This window comes from Scyliorhinus torazame, chromosome 22 (genome assembly GCF_047496885.1).
Source record: "Scyliorhinus torazame isolate Kashiwa2021f chromosome 22, sScyTor2.1, whole genome shotgun sequence".
NCBI lineage: Eukaryota > Metazoa > Chordata > Chondrichthyes > Carcharhiniformes > Scyliorhinidae > Scyliorhinus > Scyliorhinus torazame.
The window spans coordinates 80,408,667-80,428,461 of record NC_092728.1 but is presented as its reverse complement, the minus strand read 5'-3'; the positions used below and the strand labels follow the sequence as shown (position 1 = coordinate 80,428,461).

General features: G+C 45.2%; 1 protein-coding gene across 1 annotated transcript in view; it reads right to left on the bottom strand.

The window, feature by feature from the left end:
- The window catches only part of LOC140398855 (adhesion G protein-coupled receptor D2-like), a 223,394-nt gene extending 203,823 nt beyond the window's left edge, over window positions 1-19,571 (bottom strand). The window contains exons 1-6 of the mRNA XM_072487796.1: window positions 19,291-19,571; window positions 18,289-18,357; window positions 18,041-18,071; window positions 16,363-16,611; window positions 4,638-5,276; window positions 767-874 (exon numbers count right to left, since the gene is read on the bottom strand). Coding sequence (XP_072343897.1) covers window positions 767-874; window positions 4,638-5,276; window positions 16,363-16,611; window positions 18,041-18,071; window positions 18,289-18,357; window positions 19,291-19,392 — 1,198 coding nt within the window. The 5' untranslated portion in view covers window positions 19,393-19,571. The remainder of the gene's footprint in view (window positions 1-766; window positions 875-4,637; window positions 5,277-16,362; window positions 16,612-18,040; window positions 18,072-18,288; window positions 18,358-19,290) is intronic.
- Between the last annotated feature and the right edge of the window lie 224 nt (window positions 19,572-19,795).

The window sequence follows — 19,795 nt, the reverse complement described above, 5'->3', positions numbered from 1 at the left end:
GTGTGTAATTCTTTGATGAACCATAAAACTGAGCAGAATTTAAAACATATTCAGAAATGCATTGATGGACGTTCAACTGAAGCAAATCAGAATGATCAAAAGTTTTACGCTGCACAAAATAAGGAAGAAAAATGTATTTCTTATTCACTCTTAATGTGCAATTCAAAGATGCATTCAACTTTATTGTTCATTGAATTGAAGTATATGAAGAAAAACCTTGGGCGGGATTCTCTCAGCCCACGCCGATTCGGAAAATCGCCGGGCTGGGCACGATTCGCGCAACGCCGCCCTGACGCCAGTGCGCCGATTCTCCCGTGACCTGAGAATCGGCACCATTGGCGCCAGCGCAGTTGGCGCGGCACCGGTCAGGGGCCATTTTACGCGGCCCCCCACCCCCCGGCGATTCTCCGCCCGGGATGGGCCGGCAAAAAAGCCCAAGTCCTGCCGCCGCCGTTCACATGTGGTACCCCTGTAGCCCTACGCCATGTTGCGTCGGGGCCGGCGCGGAGAAGGAAACTACCGCGCATGCGTACCGATCGCAGCGCGGACCCGCGGCACCCATTTGACGCCGGTATCGGCAGCGAGAGCAGCGTGGGTCGCTCCAGTGCCATGCTAGCCTCCTGTACGGCAGAGGATCGCTACACTTAGCGGTCTAATGACTCCGTCGTTAAACTCTCCAGTTTTTACGAAGGGGTCAACACTGCCGTCAGTAGGGAGAATCCCGCCCCTTACGTTTGAGATTTTCAAATGTGTATCAATAACTAACCTTTTTTCAACTGGCAGAGGAATGACAGTGGACTCTCACAGCCAAATTGGCTTTTAAACCCAGAGACAGCATCAAAAGTCTGACATTCAGCCGAAGAAACTGTCACTGCTGTAATAAAGCAACAAAACTGTGTCGTCAACTTCATCTTAGGAGGGCACTGAAATTACTAACGAGGTAACACAAATTGTGCATTTACTAAAGCTGCCACCAAACTGGCTAACTGTATCCCAGGAGAGATTTAAAGGTTTTGCAAGTTTTATCCAAATTAACTTCTCATTTGCGCATAAGCTAATTTCAGGTTTGAATGAACTGCACTCGAATGCATCAGCCTCTATCTGTGTGAACTTTTAAATAATCAAAATTCGTAGTCACCCAGAAATTTAGCAACTGAAATTTTAGTAAAATTTAAGTCAGCAATAAACAAGCATTGATCAGAGAAAGAAAAAAATCACAGCAATTGGATCTTGTTTTTCAGTTCTCTGCCCAAAGGCAGGTCTGACCCATAGGACCACAACCCCCATCACAGGTAGGACAAGGAGGCAGGTCCTGAATTCAACCCCCCTAGAACAGTAGTCAACCCCCATGCTGTTGGCACCAATCTGATCCACATTGGTTGTCCAGCCAACTGATTCCCCAAGGAGTCCTGTGGCAATATGCACAATGCTGTCCAGGAGCTATGGACTGAGATGGCGGAGACTCCAATTTTATTTCCACCATATGGCTAATGTTAAGAATTAGGGAAAATGAAGATTTAAAAAAATGAAATTGGGATAAAAGAAAATAAAACAGATGTCTGAAGAGATGCTGATGCACTAGAGTGGATTGAGGACTGGCTGACTGACAGAAAGCAGTGGGTTGGGATAAATGGGTCCTTCTCTGGCTGACGAACTGTAACTAGCAGGGTCCCGCAGGGGTCAGTCCTCGGATGTCAATGCTTTACAATGCTGCCATTAGGGACAGGGTGTAACATAGCACAATTTGCTATGATACTAAAATAGGTGGGAAAGCAGGCAGTGAAGAGGAGATAAAGAGTTTTCAGACAGATGTAGATAGACTAGGAGAAGTGGCCAAAATTTGGCAGATGGAGTTTAGTGTGGATAAGTGTGAGGTTATCTATTTTGTCCAAAAAATAGAAAGACAAATTATTATCCAAATGGAAAGCAGATTCTAAATGCGTCTGGGCAGAGGGATCTGGGTGTCTTTATTCATGAATCGCAGAAAGTCAGTATGCAGGTACAGCATTAATAAAAAAGGCAAATGAAATTTTAGCGTTTATTTCAAAAGGACTGGAGTATAAATGTAGAGAAGTGTTGTTGCAATTGTACAGGGTGTGGGTGAGATCACTTCTGGAGTATTGTGTGCAGTTTTGGTCTCCTTATTTGAGGAGGAAGGATGTGGTGGCATTGGAAGCAGTTCAGAGGAGGTTCACCAAATTGATTCTGGGATGAAAGGGTTGACGTGTGAGGAGAGATTGAACAGTTTGGACTTATACTCGCTGGAGTTTAGAAGAATGAAATGAAATGAAAATCACTTATTGTCACAAGTAGGCTTCAAATGAAGTTACTGTGAAAAGCCCCTAGTCGCCACATTCCGGCGCCTGTTCGGGGAGGCAGGTACAGGAATTGAACCGTGCTGCTGGCCTGGCTTGGTCTGCTTTAAAAGCCAGTGATTTAACCCTGTGCTAAACCAGCCCATAATGAGAGGGGTTTTATCGAGGTAGACAAAATACTAAGAGGGATTGATAAAGTAACGTAGATCAATGTTCCCCCTTGTGGGGCAATCTAAAAAGAGAGGTCACAGAGATAGGTTGAGAGGCGGTAGATTTAAAACTGAGATGAGGAGCAACAACATCTCACAGAGGGTGGTGAATTTGGGTAACTCGCTGCCACATAGTGCGGTGGAATCTGAGTCATTAAATGGTTTCAAGAAGGAAATAGATATATTTCTGATTTAAAAATGGGTTAAAGAGATATGGGGATCAGGCAGGGAGATGGATCTGAGATGAGATCAGTCTGATCTGACTAAATGGCAGAGCAGACTTCAAATGGCTGAATTGCCTACTTCTGCTCCTAATTCCTGTATTCCTATGATGCAAATTGCCATATCAGTGAAAAAAGCAAGTGATTAGAAGACAGCAATGGGGGTATAGAAAAGGTAACTTCAAAGCGTATCGATAAGAAAATTGATACGTATATGCAAACTTCACAGGGTGGATTATATCAAAGGGAAAATGGTAAATCCATAGCACAATGACTGAGGGAAAAGGGAGACAGAAACAAACACAGGCACAGACAGCAGCCACACCCAGTTGCAGAACCAATCACCCGAAAACAAGTTATTGCTAAACTGGCAACCGGTTAAGATCAAAACTCAAACCAAGCAGATTTCACCTTTGCTGAAACTGAGGAAGGTTTTCCTAAACATGTCAACATAACATGTACATAGTAATTATTTACTGGAATTAGCTCGTAATGTTATACAATATTGGATGTTGTTTGGGAACAATGGGGTGTCTCAGAGTTCAGGGAACGTAGATGGTAGGAACCAAGGGGTAATTTCCTGTAATACTGTATGTGTGTATAGCCATGAGTGTACTTACATGTTGTAGTGTATTACAGTCCTTTTTCTGGTGTGTTTTTTCTTTTAAGTTAATAAATATTCACACAATGACTGGACAATTCCTCCCTCGTTCACGTATTTTTCCTCACAGTATACCAAATTTAAAATACACCTCACTAAGAACCAATGTTCCACGTTACCCTTCTGGGTTTTGGAATAATCTCTCATTTAACATCAGCAGGGGTCTTAACACTAACCAGGAATCTCTCCCACCCTTACTTCCTGTCATTGAATTTCTAGATTGATACTCAACCTGCTTGGCTACATTATGAATACACCTTCTGTTATATTACAGAGATGTAATATATATATTACTCATTTGTCTTACCGAGTGGTATTTAACTTGATGATAAACAGTCAAAGTCTTCCAGTTGATGACAAATTATTTATTGAGTAACAAAATAATATACCTGTGAGTTCTTGTATTTTAATACTTTGACTAGTAATAGAATTAACTAAGATTAGATTAAATTAACAATTAATATAATACACTACACTCTGAGCTGGTCATGTCTAATCCTCTAGCTGCAATACACACACACTAATACTAAGAACGAGCGGGAAACTCCTTATATAGTTCCTGTTAGTGTTGCCATCTTGTGATCATCTGACTGTGCTGACTGCACATTAACTAATCATGTATTAACATATACAGAGATCACTACACCGTCCTTGGCCATCAAGTCCTAGAGTGAGACTTGAACACAGAGCGTCTGGCTCAGAGGCAGGGACACTACTGTGCCACAAGACCTCCAAAACAACGGGTATCAGTGAGACTTTAAGAACACTATGTGCTCAGATATGTGTAGTTGTGGGTTAGCAGCCTAAATGAAACTTTAGTTAACTATTAATGCTCCATTTAGCATCTATGCACAATACTTCTAGGGGTGCCATGGTGAGTCAATTGTGAAAATTTCAAAAACGTATACATTTAAATATTAATCCATTCATCTGTGTTTTAAACAAAATTCTCCAAAAGGCACAATTTGAGTGTTAAGATAAACAGGTTAATGCTAGACATTAAATAATAGTAATCAGTTCATGTCCAAAGTGTTCAATTGAAAGTTTGAATTAAAAATGAACAATTCATGGATCTCGTGGGAAACATTTAGTGCAAGTTTCAAATGTGATTTTCTTACGTCAAATAATTGTCTTTGGAAAAAGACAAGCTACAGAATTTGAATATTTACAGCAATTTCAGCAGTAGAATGTTTGCAAATAATAAAATTATAATATCCACCTTTTTTCTTACCTGAACAATTCAACTGAACTTCCATAATATGCACCATGGGTTCAATTTCCAAACTAGCCAAGTTCCACTTGGAAATTAAGTTTTGCTGAGGGAATGAGCACATATTGACTGCTGTAATCTGGTGGGTGTCAAGCACGTGGGCCCAAATGTTCAAGTCTGTGATATTGCCACTAAAAGCCTCATTTTGTTTGAATGTACCTCCTAAAGAGTCTTGATCTTGGCCTATAATAAACGTCCCATTTCCAGCAATAATTTGAGAACTGTAGCAGCCATCTCCCGAGCTCACCTTTGTCCCGTCTGCATAAATGGACCACGCACCATTCTCTTTTTGCCACGTTACACAAATGTGATGCCACTGCTCATCACTTTTTAACACCGATTTGTAAGGCGTGTGGTGTCCATGAACTATCAGGGCTAACTGAATGAATCCAATTTCGTCAATGCGGCCACGTAGCTGAAATTCATTGATAAACACTGGGATGGCATAAGAAAATACTGTGGCAATGCCAGAAGACTGGTTATCCCACTGAATCCTGGCGCAGACTGTAACCGCAGGCAAAGGAGGAAGCACGTTGAGAACTTTGGCATGTTTGGTATCTGTTTTGTTCAGGAACACCAGCACCATAAGCTTGTCAACACCTGAAGTAAAGGTTCAAACAAAATCTGTTAGGAATTATATAGTAAACAGCGGAATCTGTAAACCTCTGGCGAGCAGAGTTTTTGGTACTGGCAATTTATGAATTTGATGTTAAAAGCAGAATCCTTGATCTGCTCAGAAAATACTGGGTGCCAGTTCCATCTATGCAACGGCGATTTGGTAATGTCAGGATAGTCTTGATTCATGGTCTTCCGGTGTACAGAGAGGACCTTCCCACACTGGCCTTCTCCTTCAGCAACATTGTTCAGGCCAGGAAGGAAGCAGCCGGTGGCATGGACCACATAGAAAAAGTGGTGCAAAGGCTACAGAGTGCCATAACAAAAGGCAACTTCAGTCCTGTATGTTGTGCCATCTTTTCATGAAAAAAAATCCCGATATTCAGTGTCTACAGATATATTAATTGTGTCCACATCTGGAGGTGCCTACCTTTCCACATTCGATATAGCTTTTTCCATTAATGTGACTTTTTGTCACATAATTTGAATGCTGGATAGTATTTTAAAGAAGACTAGCCAACCATCATTTAAAAGTTTAAAGTAATTTTAAAAATATTTTTGAAGAAAGCTTTTCATTGTAACAGTGAACCCGCAACACATAACTGATACAATTTCAAACTTACCCACCCTCCCATCCTCCCCCAAAACAGAACTTAACCAAACCCCCCTCCCCCTTCTTAACAGCCGCGGTGACTAGATCCTTGAACCTAGGAAATGAATGGCTGCCACCTCGAGTAGAACCCTTCTGCCAATCCCCTCATGATGTACTTGACCGTCTCCAAGTACAAAATCTCCATAAGGTCACTCAACCAGGATGGGGCACTGGGTGGAACCGGAGTCCTCCACCCAAACAGAAATTGTCTCTGGGCTATCAGCGAGGTGAAGACGAGGGCATCCACCTTCACCCCCATCTGCAGCTCTGGTGATTCCGAGACCCCAAAAATGGCCATCAATGGATAAGAAATCTCACGAATTCCTGACATGGTGCTGAAGGAGGGCCAGAAGCTTACAAGTTTAGGACGTGGGCAGAACATGTATATATGATTCCCCCCCCCCCACCCCCACCCCCGCTGGAGAACATTGCTCACACAGGTCCTCCATCCCTGGGAAAACCCCACTCAGCCGAGCCCTGGTCAGATGTGGCTGATGCACCACCTTGAACTGAATCAAGTTGAGCCGAGCACATGAGAAGGTTGAGTTGACCCTGTGAAGAGCCCAGTTCCCCCACCCTCTTCCGGAGCCTGCTCCATCGACAAGATCCAACCATACAAATCCAGAGATCTCCCCCACTCCCAATCGGTCAGCGAAAGTACCTTATCCAAAAGTGCGAATGAGGGTGCCAGAGGAAAGGAAGGAATCTCCTTACACAAAAAGTCTCAGACCTGAAGAAACTTAAATGTGTTATTCTTCGGGAGTTGGAATTTATCCAACAGCTCCTCAAAACTGGTGAACTCCCCTCTATAAACCTGTCCCCCAACTGCTCCAGCCCCTTACTCCCATAACCTGAATGACAAGTCTAAACCCGCCGGCACAAAGAGATGGTTTCTGCAGAACGGGGTTAACACTGACGCCCCCAAATCAGTTCCCCTCCCTGGGGAATTCATTAGAAAGTATTTGGTTTTGTTCAGATTCAACTCAAAGCCCGAGAAAGAGCCAAAGCTCCTAAGTAGCTTCATTATCTCCGTTACATACATCAGCAGTGGAAAGTGGGTCTGTTACATACAGCAGCAGATCATCTGTATACAAGGCCACCCTATGCTCCCTCCATCCCCTCTTTATCCCCCTACACACCGTAGATGACCACAAAGCTTTTTTAAAAATAAATGTAGAGTAACCAATTATTTTTTTTACCCCATTTAGGGGTAAACAAAAGTGGGGTCACACTGCCTCGTACCCCTATACTACTGGAAGTAGCCCGAGATCAAGGCATTTGTATGAACACGTGCGGTGGACCCTGTACAGAAGATGGATCCAAAATATAAACCTTCCAAGGATCTCAAACAGGTAACCCCATTCCACCCTATCAAACGAACTTCAGCATCCATTGAAATAATCACCCCTGGCTTAGGGGCCGGAGAGGAGGACAGGACGATATTAAATAATCAACATATGTTGGCAAATAGCTGTCGGCCTTAACAAAACCAGTCTGTTCCTCCAAAATCACCCCTGCAAGACAGGGCTTCAAACGCATTGTCAAATTCCATCTACAACTTCTTCCTGCTCACCAACAACTCCAGTGTCAGGGTGAGCGAGTACTGGCAATCCACCTAAAGGATGGAATCTACCAACTGCTGTCTCGCCACCCTTTTCTCCTTATGTGCCTTGTTTGAGACTATCTCTCCAGTAATGACCGCCTTCAGGGTTTCCCACAACATGGAAGGCGAGATAGTCTCGCTCCTATTAAACTCAATGTACTCCCCATCTCATGTAATCCCTTGTCCGCCAACAACGGCGTATCCTCCGGTGGGGTGCTGGAGAGGGGCCTGGCTCGAACATCAAATCCACAAAATGTGGAGCACGGTTCTAAATAACTATTGCCGTGTATCCTGCCCCTTTCACCCCAGAAAGGAGAGACATATCCACCACAAAAAAGGACTTGAGTATCGTTGTAATAAAGTTTGTTTATAAAATAACCGAGCCCTATTTCTTATATTATCATTCCTGGAATTAATCTATTCAGCCGAGGGTCCAGTGCACAATTGAAGTGCCCCCCCACCCCCCCCCCCCCCCCCCCCCCCCCCCCCCCCCCCCCCCCCCCCCACCCCCCCCCCCCCCCCCCCCCCAGAGGCCTAGGTCGTGAATGAAAGCCAACAACTTGTTGACAAAAGCTGTATCATCCTAATTTAGTGCATGCAAATTAACTCAGGCCACCGGTGTACCTGCTAACCACCCACTAATGATCACATACCTTCTCTTTGGGTCCGCCAGTATTTTAACTGCTGAAAAAGATACCCTTTAATTAATCAAAACTACAGCCCTGGGGCCATATTATCAAAGCCCAAATGCAATACCTCCCCAACCCAACTCTTCAGTAGCCTTGTCTGAATCTTGATCCGCAAATGGGTCTCCTGCATAAAACACCACATCAGTATTCAAACTCTTGCCATGCGCAAATTCCCTAGATCGTTTTACTGGACCGTTCAACCCCCTGTCACGGATATCTGGTCAGCACTCAACAGTGGCTCGAGACTGGACCGGATGCCATAATTTTTTTAAAGTTTTAAGACAGTGCAGAAAGATCGATTCATTCCAGGAATGATAATAAAAGAAATAGGGGTTGGTTATTTTATAAACAAACTTTATTACAACAAGAGAAAACAATATATAAACTTTTACTTCAGCTCTAACACAGATTACATGCAGTTTCTTAACCTCAACATACTAGTTCCCATTAAACAACACTCCTAATAACCATGCCACTCTCATACTGCAATTGTATAGGGCATTTGTGAGGCCACACCTGGAGTATTGTTGTGCAGTTTTGGCGTCCTTATCTGAGGAAGGATGTTCTTGTTATGGATGGAGTGCAGCGAAGGTTTACCAGGCTGATTCCTGGAATGGCAGAACTGTCAAATGAGGAGAGACCAAATCGGTTAGGATTACATTCATTGGAGTTTAGACGCATGAGATGGGGATCTCAAAGAAACTTACAAAATTCTAACAGGATTAGACAGGGCAGATTCAGAAAGAATGTTCCTGATGGTGGTGGAATCCAGAACTTGGGGTCATAGATTGAGGCTAAGGGTTAAACCTTTCAGGACTGAGGTGAGGAGAAATTAGTTGAGAGAAAGTAGTTGAGGCCGAAACGTTGTGTAATTTCAAGGAGGAATTAGATATAGCTCTTGGGGCTAAAGGGATCAAGGAATTATGGGGGCGGGGGGGGGGGGGGGGGGGGGGGGGGGGCGCGGGGGGGATCAGGTCATTGAACTTGATCAGCCATGATCATAATGAATGGTGGAGCAGGCTCGAAGGGCCGAATGTCCATCTCCTGCTTCTAATATCTATGTTTCTATGCTACTTACACAGACAGGCTAAGGCGATACTTGCATTTAGCGAAGCACTTTTCTTCTGTTTGGGACATTTGTTCCGAACGTATTTTAGAAGCCTGCCTTGGTGGCAACTTTGATGGCCTCTTTGATTGGTTCCCACAGCCTTCTCTCTGTAACTGTTCAGAACAGCATTTATAGAGAGAGGCTCTCCCCCTCCCCCCCATCCCTCCCCACTCTCTCTATGCTCCACCCACTCCCTCAACAAAGGTTCTGCCCTGAGGTGGCCAGACTTGAATCCAACATCGTTATCTTGGCTGATTGTCCACTCGTGTTTATACAAAAGAACAGAGCTATGCCATTTATATGAAACTGACCTTCCATTGACTTACAAATCGATCCTCAGACTCTGTGGTGGGCTGATGGCTGGTCAAATAAGTTTGTTCCGAATTACAATGGATCTTGAGTGGATCATCCTGGCCTAAGACTGAATGGGGCAAGATAACTCGGGCTGTAGGCGTACCCCTCTGACTCAGCTGCTTGCAGTCTTTTCCTTCAGTTTAACCCCTGAATTACCTGCAACATCTTGGGCCCCAATTCTGGATTCACGTCGCTAATATCTCCCTTTCAGGGCACCCCTGACATTCCAAGGAACCAGCCAGACTGGGGGCCGTCTCCCCCCCCTCCCCACACACTCCCTCCTCCCATATCTAGAGTCAGCCATTCCCATCATGTGGGGTAACCCAGCAACTACCCAGAGAGTGCCATCATGGGCCCACCTAAGATGACCACGAAACCCTCATCAGCACAGAAAAAAGAAAAAGTTGTGTTCGCTGTCAGAAAATTAACCCTCCTCCAGCTCGCCTCCCACCACTACCACACTAAGTAAACCAGTAAATACCAACAAGGCGAACAAAGGTCCAGATCCTCCCTCCCCATGGGTTAAAGGGATATGGAGAGCAGGCAGGGAGGTGGATGTCAGACCATGAATGGATCAGCCATGATTTGATTGAATGACAGGCTCGAATGGCTGAATTCCCTACTTGTACTCCTAATTGCTATGTTCCCACCTCTAAACCCAAACAAAATGGAAACAGAAATCCTAAGCTCGTCATTAAAACTCCCCAAATGTAATGAGTGCAGTTACCCCCAGCCCGCATTCTGCTTCCTTTGACTAACTGGACAGCGAGCAGGACGGCCCCCACTCAGAGTAAAAACGGAAAAAATAACGATACCACCATCCAGTCCCCCACCCACGTCCAACTTTAATAGCCAAAGAATAAAGAACAATGCCCATCCCATAAATGTACAACAAAAATACAAACTCCAAAATGCCCAGAAAAACCCCACTCAATCCCTAAAATCAGATGCCCTTTGCCCAAACAGAGATGTCACAATAAATACAATTCACATTTCACCCAACCTCAACCCATGCTCCTTCACAAATGCATCTGCCTCCTCTGGCATATCAAAAAAGTGGTCTGTCGAGACGTAAGTCACTTGGAGGCGTGCAGGGTATACCACAATTCAAACATTGTTCCTGTACAATGCAGACTTGGCCTTGTTGAATACCATGTGACACTAATAAAGATGATTATTATTATTATACCGCAATCCTCTTAGCCAGCTCCACTTCCACATCCTGATAGAGCCTAATGGCATGGCCCTCCCATTTATTGTCCCACCCTCCCATATATAGTCCCGGTGGTACTTTGCCCTCCACAGGACTCGCTTCTTCTCCAGGTAACTATGCAACTCCACGATGATCACCCACAATGGTTCACCAGAACGGGGTTTTGCCTGAGTGACCTGTGGGCTCGAGAGGGGATGTCATTCCGCCCTGCCTCACCATCTTCCCAAACATCTGCGACATATATTCCTTTGGATTCTGGCCTGTGTGATTCTCAAGTTCTGCCTTCTGAAGCGATTCTCCAAATCATCCACCTTGGCCCTCAGTGCCTTGTCATTCCCGGCCATCCATGCCATCTCGGCTTCCAAGATGACGATCTGGTCACTCTGGCTCGAGAGGGCCACCTCCACACGCTATATCACTGCGCCTTGCAGCTTTACCGTCTGGTCCATTTTTGCCAAGGTCAGGGCCCCTTTGATTGCTCTGTTGAGGTCCTTAGAGACAGCCTGCCGTAACTTCTTAAGCTCCACCGCCAAGGTGCCTGTCAGCATTTCAGCTGTCAGTGGAGTGCCCAAAGTCTCAGCAGGAGCCTCCACCATTTTTTTCAGCAGACGGTTCTGACGATTCTTTACTTGCCTGCTGCCTGCTTTTGTACTTTTTGGAAATTCCTTTTATGTGGGAACCCTGCCACATCAAACTAATAAAGTTTTCCCCAAAATTATCCCCAATAAAAGGGGCGAAAGGGCCAAAAACAAAGTCCTCTGGCAGGAGCCACCTCGTGTGCGACTGCGCTCTGCATGCCACCACCGTTAAGTCTCAGAAGACTAAAATAAGCTCATTTAATACTTTATTTTCAAAACATTAAGTAAAATAATTCAAAAGGTTGGTTAAATTTATCCATTGAATTGCCCTTTGATGTTTTTAGCTTCTTTATTAAAATGTTTCTTTGAAGGCCTCAGCTGCCTCAAGCTTTGATTGTGGATATTTTGCCTGGTTACAGTTAAAACATCTGGGGTGGGATTCTCCCCTACCCGGTGGGGCGGGTGGGTGGGATTCCCCCCTACCCGGTGGGGCGGGAGGTCCCGGTGGGATAATGGCGTGAACCACTCTGGCGTCGGGCCGCCCCAAAGGTGCGGATTTCTCTGCACCTTTTGGGGCCAAGCCCTCACCTTGAGAGGCTAGCCCCGCGCCGGAGTGGTTGGCGCGCCGCCAGCCGGCGGGAAAGGCCTTTGGCGCCATGCCAGCCGGGGCCGAAAGGACATCGCCAATTGGCGGAAGTCCGCGCAGGCGCGGGAGCTTCAGCGGCTCCTGACGTCCTTCCCGCGCATGCGCGGGGGGGGGTCACTTCCGCATCGGCCATGGTGAAGACTGTGGCCGACGCAAAAGGAAAAGAGTGCCCCCACGGCACAGGCGTGCCCGCGGATCGGTGGGCCCCGATCGCGGGCCAGGCTACCGTGGGGGCACCCCCAGGGGCCAGATCGACCCATGCCCTCCCAGGTCCCCGAGTCCACCCGCGCCGCCAGTAAGGTAGGTGGTTTGATTCACGCAGGCGGGACTTCGGCCCATCGCGGGCCGGAGAATCGCCGGGGGAGGGGGGGGTGGTCCGCCGGCGGGCGCGGCGTGATTCCCGCCCCCGCCGAATCTTCGGTGCCGGAGAATTTGGCGGCCGGCGGGTGCGGGATTCATGCCGCCCCCCGGCGATTCTCCGACCCGGCGGGGTCACTGTCTGTGCAGAGTCTGCACATTCTCCCCGTGTCTGCGTGGGTTTCCTCTGGATGTTCCATGTACCTCCCACAAGTCCTGAAAGACATGCTGTTAGGTGAATTGGACATTCTGAATTCTCCCTCAGTGTGACCGAACAGGTGCCGGAGTGTGGCGACGAGAGGATTTTCATAGTAACTTCATTGTAGTGTTAATGTAAGCCTACTTGTAACAATAATAAAGATTATTATTTTGTATGAATTACATTAATGTTAAAATCGTGATTTTCTATTATGAACTCATCACCAAATAACAAAAGCAGAACATGTGGATTGAAACAACTGTTACCATGAGGGAGATAGAAGTAGGAAACCAAACAGCTTTTTGTGGCGATTTTATTGAAGGGTGGAAAATAAGTGATTTATAATTGACTATTGGATATTTAGGGCAGCATGGTAGCATAGTGGTTAGCACAGTTGCTTCACAGCTCCAGTGTCCAAGGTTCGATTCCCGGCTGGGTCACTGTCTGTGTGGAGTCTGCACCTTCTCCCCGTGACTGCGTGGGTTTCCTCCGGGTGCTCAGGTTTCCTCCCACAGTCCAAAGATGTGTGGGTTAGGTGGATTGTCCATGCTAAATTACCCTTAGTGTCCAAAAACTGTTAAGTGGGGGTTACGGGGATAGGGTAGATATGTAGGCTTCAGTAGGGTGCTCTTTGTAAGGTCCGGTGTAGACTCGATGGACTGAATGGCCTCCTTCTGCACTGTAAATTCTATGATTTGTATTCATAGTTTTTACATACTGCATTTAAAAATAATATTTGCGATTGGTCGGTCTGATCCAGTGTAAGAATGCCGGGGCGAATGGAGATGGCAACAATGGGGAAGCATGCACCAAATTCTTTCAATTGTGTTGAATCCAGATGGAAATGCAGCAGCAAAACAAACAAACATCAAAGCTAGCTCAGCGTAGAGTAAAAAGATCCTCATAAATTGGAATTCCAGCAGCAGGTCAAATACAGAACCACGACAACACAGGAAATTTTTACAATTTTATTTTTAAAAATGGCAGGGAGCTGCAGGCCTTTACGATGTCCAGCCAGCGGCAATGGAGAAATGGACTCTGGCCCAGGGAAAATTTAATTTCTTTCCGGGGCCCACTGCTACAGAAAAAAGTTGGGAAAACACCCATTGTGCATTGAAGCACAGTCGGAAGCTCAGAGGGTAACTGCAGCCGGTGCAAATTGCCTCAGGTTAGAAAACATTACTGCAAAACCTGGAAGTGACAGAATAGCACAACAGAGTCATAGCAGCCAGGTCTCATAGCATAGCCCACTACAACAGGATAATTCAATTGGAGCCGAACTCCAGCCTTTGAGAAGAGCTCAGCGACATGGGAATGGGGTTTGAGCAGTGGGCCGTGCCCCAGTAGCATACTAGAATCTTACAGCATAGAAAGAGTCATTTGGCCAATTGTGCCTGTGCTGGCTCTTTGATAGAGCTACTTTGAGTTAATCCTATCCTAATCCCATCCACTGCTCTTCTCCATAACTTGGCAAACATTCCTGTTTATAGTTTATGTCCAATTGCCTTTTGAAAGTTACTATTGATTCCGCTTCCACCACTCATTTTTCATCTCTAGGATGCAAGCATCACTGACCAGCAATTATTGCCCATCCCTAATTGCCCTTTCAGGCAGTGAATTCCAGGTCATAGCTCCTTGCTGTGTAACTGAGGGTGGGATTCTCCGACTCCCCGCCGGGTCGGAGAATCGCCGGGGGTCGGCGTGAATCCCGCCCCCGCCGTCCTCCGAATTCTCCGGCCCCCCAAAAATTGGCCAGGCGTGAATCGCGCCGCGCGCCTCGGAGAATGGCGGGGTCCGGCGCGACACAATGGGCCCCAGGGGGGCTGCCGAATACTCCGGCCCGTGATGGGCCAAAGTCCCTCACGTTTTTTACCAGTCCTGCCGGCGTAAATTGGAGTAGGTCCTTACCAGCGGGACCTGGCTGCGCGGGCGGCCTCCGGGGTTCTCTGGGAGGCGCGGGAGATCTGGCCCCAGGAGGTGCCCCCACGGTGGCCTGGCCCGCGATCGGGGCCCACCGATCCGCGGGCGGGCCTGTGCCGTGGGGGCACTTTATTCCTCCGCATCGGCCACTGTGGTCCTCCGCCATGGCCAATGCGGAGATGAACCCTCCCGCGCATGTGCCGGGATGACACCAGCAGACGCTGGTGCTCCCGCGCATGCGTCAACTCGCGCCCGCCGGCGGAGGCCCTTCGGCGACGGTTGGCGTGGGGCCAAGCACCTTCCCCGCCAGCCAGCAGGGCGCAAACCACTCCGGGGCAGGCCTAGCCCCTGAAGGTGCAGAGGATTCCGCACCTTTGGGGCGGCCCGAAGCCGGAGTGGTTCACGCCACTCCGTCCTGCCGGAGTTGCCCACCCCGCCAATTAAGGTAGAATCCCGCCCTAAATGTCTCCTCACCTTCCCACTGGTTCTTCTGACAATTATCTTAAAGCTGTGTCCTTTGGTTTCTGCCCTCCTGCCAGTGGAAACAGTTTCTCTTTTATGGACTCTATCAAAGCACCACATAATTTTCAATACTGACCTGCTTTGCTCAAAGAACAATCCTAATTTATTTTAACACTCCGCTTAACAGAGGCTCCTCACGCCTTGTTTCATTCTGATAGATCTCTTTAACATCAACTTCATCAATTGTGGTGTCAAGAATTGGGTACAATACTCTAGCTGAATCCGAGCCAATGATTTATTGAAGATTTAGTTCAGGCTTGTCACGGGCTGCACGTGGCCCAGAAAGCCTACAATGGGGCAGTTTTCAAAATTCAGGGAAGTGGAGTGGAAATTTCTGAAAGATACTGCTCCTCCAATCATGGGAGGCTGTTCCTCTCCCACCTTTGCTGCTGCCGATGAGCAATGGGCGTGGGACGTTCATTGGTGTGCTATATTTACTTTTTTGTTGACAATCAGTTATCACTGTTAGGATGTCGAACCGGACTCCAATTTTTTGTCAGGGCACCAAATTAGAAACCCCAAACAATTTGCAATTTGTAAAACTGTGAAGAAAGGGTACATAACCCCAGGAGTGATGGCTCTGACCAATAGGTATCCTTTATGTTCAAACAAACTTTTATTTAAACACAGAATCAATCACATTATCAAAGAAATAGCTTTACAATTAACAGTTAAACAGTTTTTAAATTAAAGGAAAACAAATAACTCACTATCTAGACCTGCTACTATATATATCCCAACTAAGCAAATCAATACAGCTCAAAATCCACTCATAAACAACATTAGCAATCAGGGTTATTTGTTGTTCTCTGTGCAGACTCAGGAACAACCTGAAAATCCTTCTGTCTTGTCAGACTCAAATCCTACTCTGGCAAAACTGCCAAAAACTACAGACCTGGCTGGTCCCATTAATTACATCATCTGTATCCCACTAAGATGTCTCATGACCTGATTAGCTAGGACTAAACACCATCCCTCATTAATTATCTACACCCCAGGGAACGTTGTTTCTATCAATGATATTCCATTTGCCATCTATATGTAAACAAGTATATGGCTATAATCAATGATTACCTCACTTTTACAACACCTTAATTTCAGCTTAAGTAGACATACTGATCATGTATTTGAATCCAGGGTTTTTAATAACATTACATCAGGATTTTTTTTAACAATTTCCTACATTCATCACATCACATTTGTAAATATGGATAATATATTATAACTTACCATTCATTCCCGCAGTTGTATCTTCCTTTTTTGATGCCCCAGTCTGTTTGCCATTTATCCATACTCGCTGATTAACCCCTTGGGTAGCTAACAGATCCAACATAATAGTCTTGTCTTCAACATTACTAACATCAGGCAGACTGCCAAAGCGTAGCTCACAATATTTGGATGCATGCTCCCATTTTAATGATATATTCATATATTCATAAATGTAGTATGATGACTGAAAGATTGGTGAATTACTGAAAGCTGTTAAAGTGGAAAGCAAATACAGTTAACAGCCATATACTTATACTTTAATATATTATCTTTATATAATGGCCTACGTGTGTTATTTACAGTGGTAATCATCCACACAAGTTAGCTGCCTCCCTGATTATCTATCAGAATCAAATCAAATTTGTATTCCATCTTTGTTTCTTGGTGAATTGAAAAAAAGTCACATAATGTTTTGTTTTCTATTTGTACTGTTCTTCTCTTCATGCCTGTCAAGGTTGTGTCACGATGAATGCAAGTCCAAATCTCGGGGATTCAATTATCTCCAATTAACAAAATTCGCAATTAACAAAAATCCTTAATAATAAAAACTAAATTATTTTACTACCAAAAGGTCACCCCTTAATTTATTATGGTGGTTAATGAAGGTTTAATCATTTGAATTTAATACATTAAATATTTAAGCAGAAAAATACAGCCACAGCTTGCTTGCCAAATTATATCCCAATTATTAACATGAAGGAAATTTATGACACGCTATAAGAAAGATATTTATGCAGCAAACAAATTTAGTAATATTTTAATTTGATCACTCACATTAAACACTCACATCTCCATGATTCAATCATATTTTAACATGAAACTACACCCACAGATCTATGAGGTCCATTGATTTATAATTTCATCTTGTTAAGCAAATGATGAAGATGGCAAACAACCACATCAGGAGAAGAGAATGGCATAATGCGAAGCATTAAAGTATACAAAAACATAATTTTTTATCAATATCACTCCCACAGATGCTCTTTGAGTAAAACACACAGTAGTAGGTGAAGGAGCACAAATGCATATGTGAATGGTTACTTCCACATCATTTCCCATTTCTCTATGGATCTGACATATGTGTAAATTATAATGGAGGGAAAATTACAACACAAAAGTTTTTTTTGTCCAGTTACGTTATGCAGTATCTAAGTGTGTACATACGCTATCTGTTGTCAGAAAATCTCCACAGTAGTACCCTTTTAACGAAAAACAGTTAAATCACCCACAATTTATGTCTACGTGTGTTTAAGCAGAGTGCTGATGACATCCTGAAGGAATCTGAATGGAGAGGTTAAATAGGGCCGAGTTAAATCCAACAAAGTAAAGCATTCAAACTGGACACCTGAGTTATCATGGAACCCCCTCAAGTTACCCACCGTTATAACCACTGTGGCTTGAGTATAATCGAGTCTCTCGTTTCACCATGCTCCTCAGCAGAATATACATTTGGAATGAAAATTCTAACACCCGCATCAAAACGTAAGGGAAAACACTAATCGTCTAATTATTTTAACAATATTTTTTAAAGACCACCAGACAGCGTGATAGCCTTTTGACTCAAACTCGCATTTCCTACATGTACATCTTCAGTCACCGCTGATACAATTTGCCTGCGTTACAAAATATCCATTCTTACCCCGTGAATGGGTTTCGTCCAAATGACAGACCTACAGAAATAAAGTGGATGGTAGAAATAAATACACGTCAGGACCGTAGTTTAAGCTGACCGAAAACGCCATTCCATTTTATTACGAGAGATTCACGATTCTTGTTTTTAAATAAAAACAATACTTTAGCGAACTGTATCCCACTTGCGATAAGATCCAATGCTTGCTGTCAGTCTTCTTGAAAATAGGAACCCGCGTGCAACAGGAACAAACTTACCAGAAGCGCGGAGCAGAACCAAACGGCAACTCTTGTCACGGCCCCACGCATTGTTCTTTCTTCAGCCCCCTGTTACAATTAAAGTTTTTAGAAGTCACATGAAAAGAAGCTGAAGGCAGAAGATAAAAGTTTGCCCCTCTATTCCGGCTGGTCCGTGTCAACAACTAAATGGTGCCGTCGGGCAGCGAGAAGCCTAATTAACTCGGTTGATGTTTTCGCCAGTGGCCGAACCGTGATGCAGATACATCCATCAAGTAAACTTTATCTCATTAGGGATTCACAAACATATCTATGCAGTGAAGTTACCGATGCATACATACAATACCTACATGTTCACATACAATTGAGGATTTTAAAACAAAAAAAACGATCCAACTACATTAATAGAAGCGTTAAAGCCGAAGGGAGATGAAGCTGTAAAAACAATGTGTTTTTTTGAGGGGGGGTTGTCCATTAGGCTCTGGCTTGTTTTGCCTGAGGGAGTTTGGATGAGAAGATGGCTCCATCGTTGTCAGGGTGGAGCGAACCTCTCCATTCAGGTATGTACCTGCAAATGACCGCCTTTCATTGCACGGCGCATCGCAGCGAAGAGCAGGATTTATTTTCATTTTATTTTAAAATCTGCAATTACTTCTAAATGATCGGATTCGAGTGGAAATCTTAACCGGTCTCCAAAAAAAAAAGCTCAAACCCTTACTCCAAATATAATCCTCCTCTCTAATGGATCCTGGCTCTTTTCCTTCAATGTAAACGTGATGAAAGTTGTGTCTCTAATCCGCCTTGTGCCAAGGCCCCCCCCCCCCCCCCCAATCTTGTGAAGAAAAAGCTCAACTTTTCTTATGGTAATGAGGTATTTTGTTTTCACTCCCGTTCGAGGAGACGAGGCCTTGCCCCCCCCGGCCCCCTCCGCCTGAAAACATCGGTCCATTTACCTCACCACATTTATCTTTCTCTCCCTCCCCCTGGCATCTGCTATTCGTATGTAAAACGGGCACAACTCACCTCAGGGTGCGTGTTTTGTGAGGGGGATTTGGAAAGTGTGGGGAAGTTGTTCCTCCTGCAGGCAGCACTTGTGGGGACTGTCAGCCAGGGCTCCACTCTCATTGGTACATTTTGCGGGGGTGGGGGGGTGGGGAGAACGCTCAAACTGCAACAAAAATAAATCGTCCAGAGGTTTCAGAAAGACTTGGCTGAGCTGTATTTACAATTGGTTCCCTTTTCTTGCCCAAGGAGTGGGGGCCGGGGTGTGGGGAGGCCCATGCCTCAAAGCCGAAAGCCATTAAACTCAAGATGCAAACTGCAACAAAAATAAATCGTCCAGAGGTTTCAGAAAGACTTGGCTGAGCTGTATTTACAATTGGTTCCCTTTTCTTGCCAAAGGAGTGGGGGCCGGGGTGTGGGGAGGCCCATGCCTCAAAGCCGAAAGCCATTAAACTCAAGATGTGAGAATGACCGGGAGGAACAAGGGGCAGCTGGAAAGGGATCTTGTCCATAAAAAACACAAGGG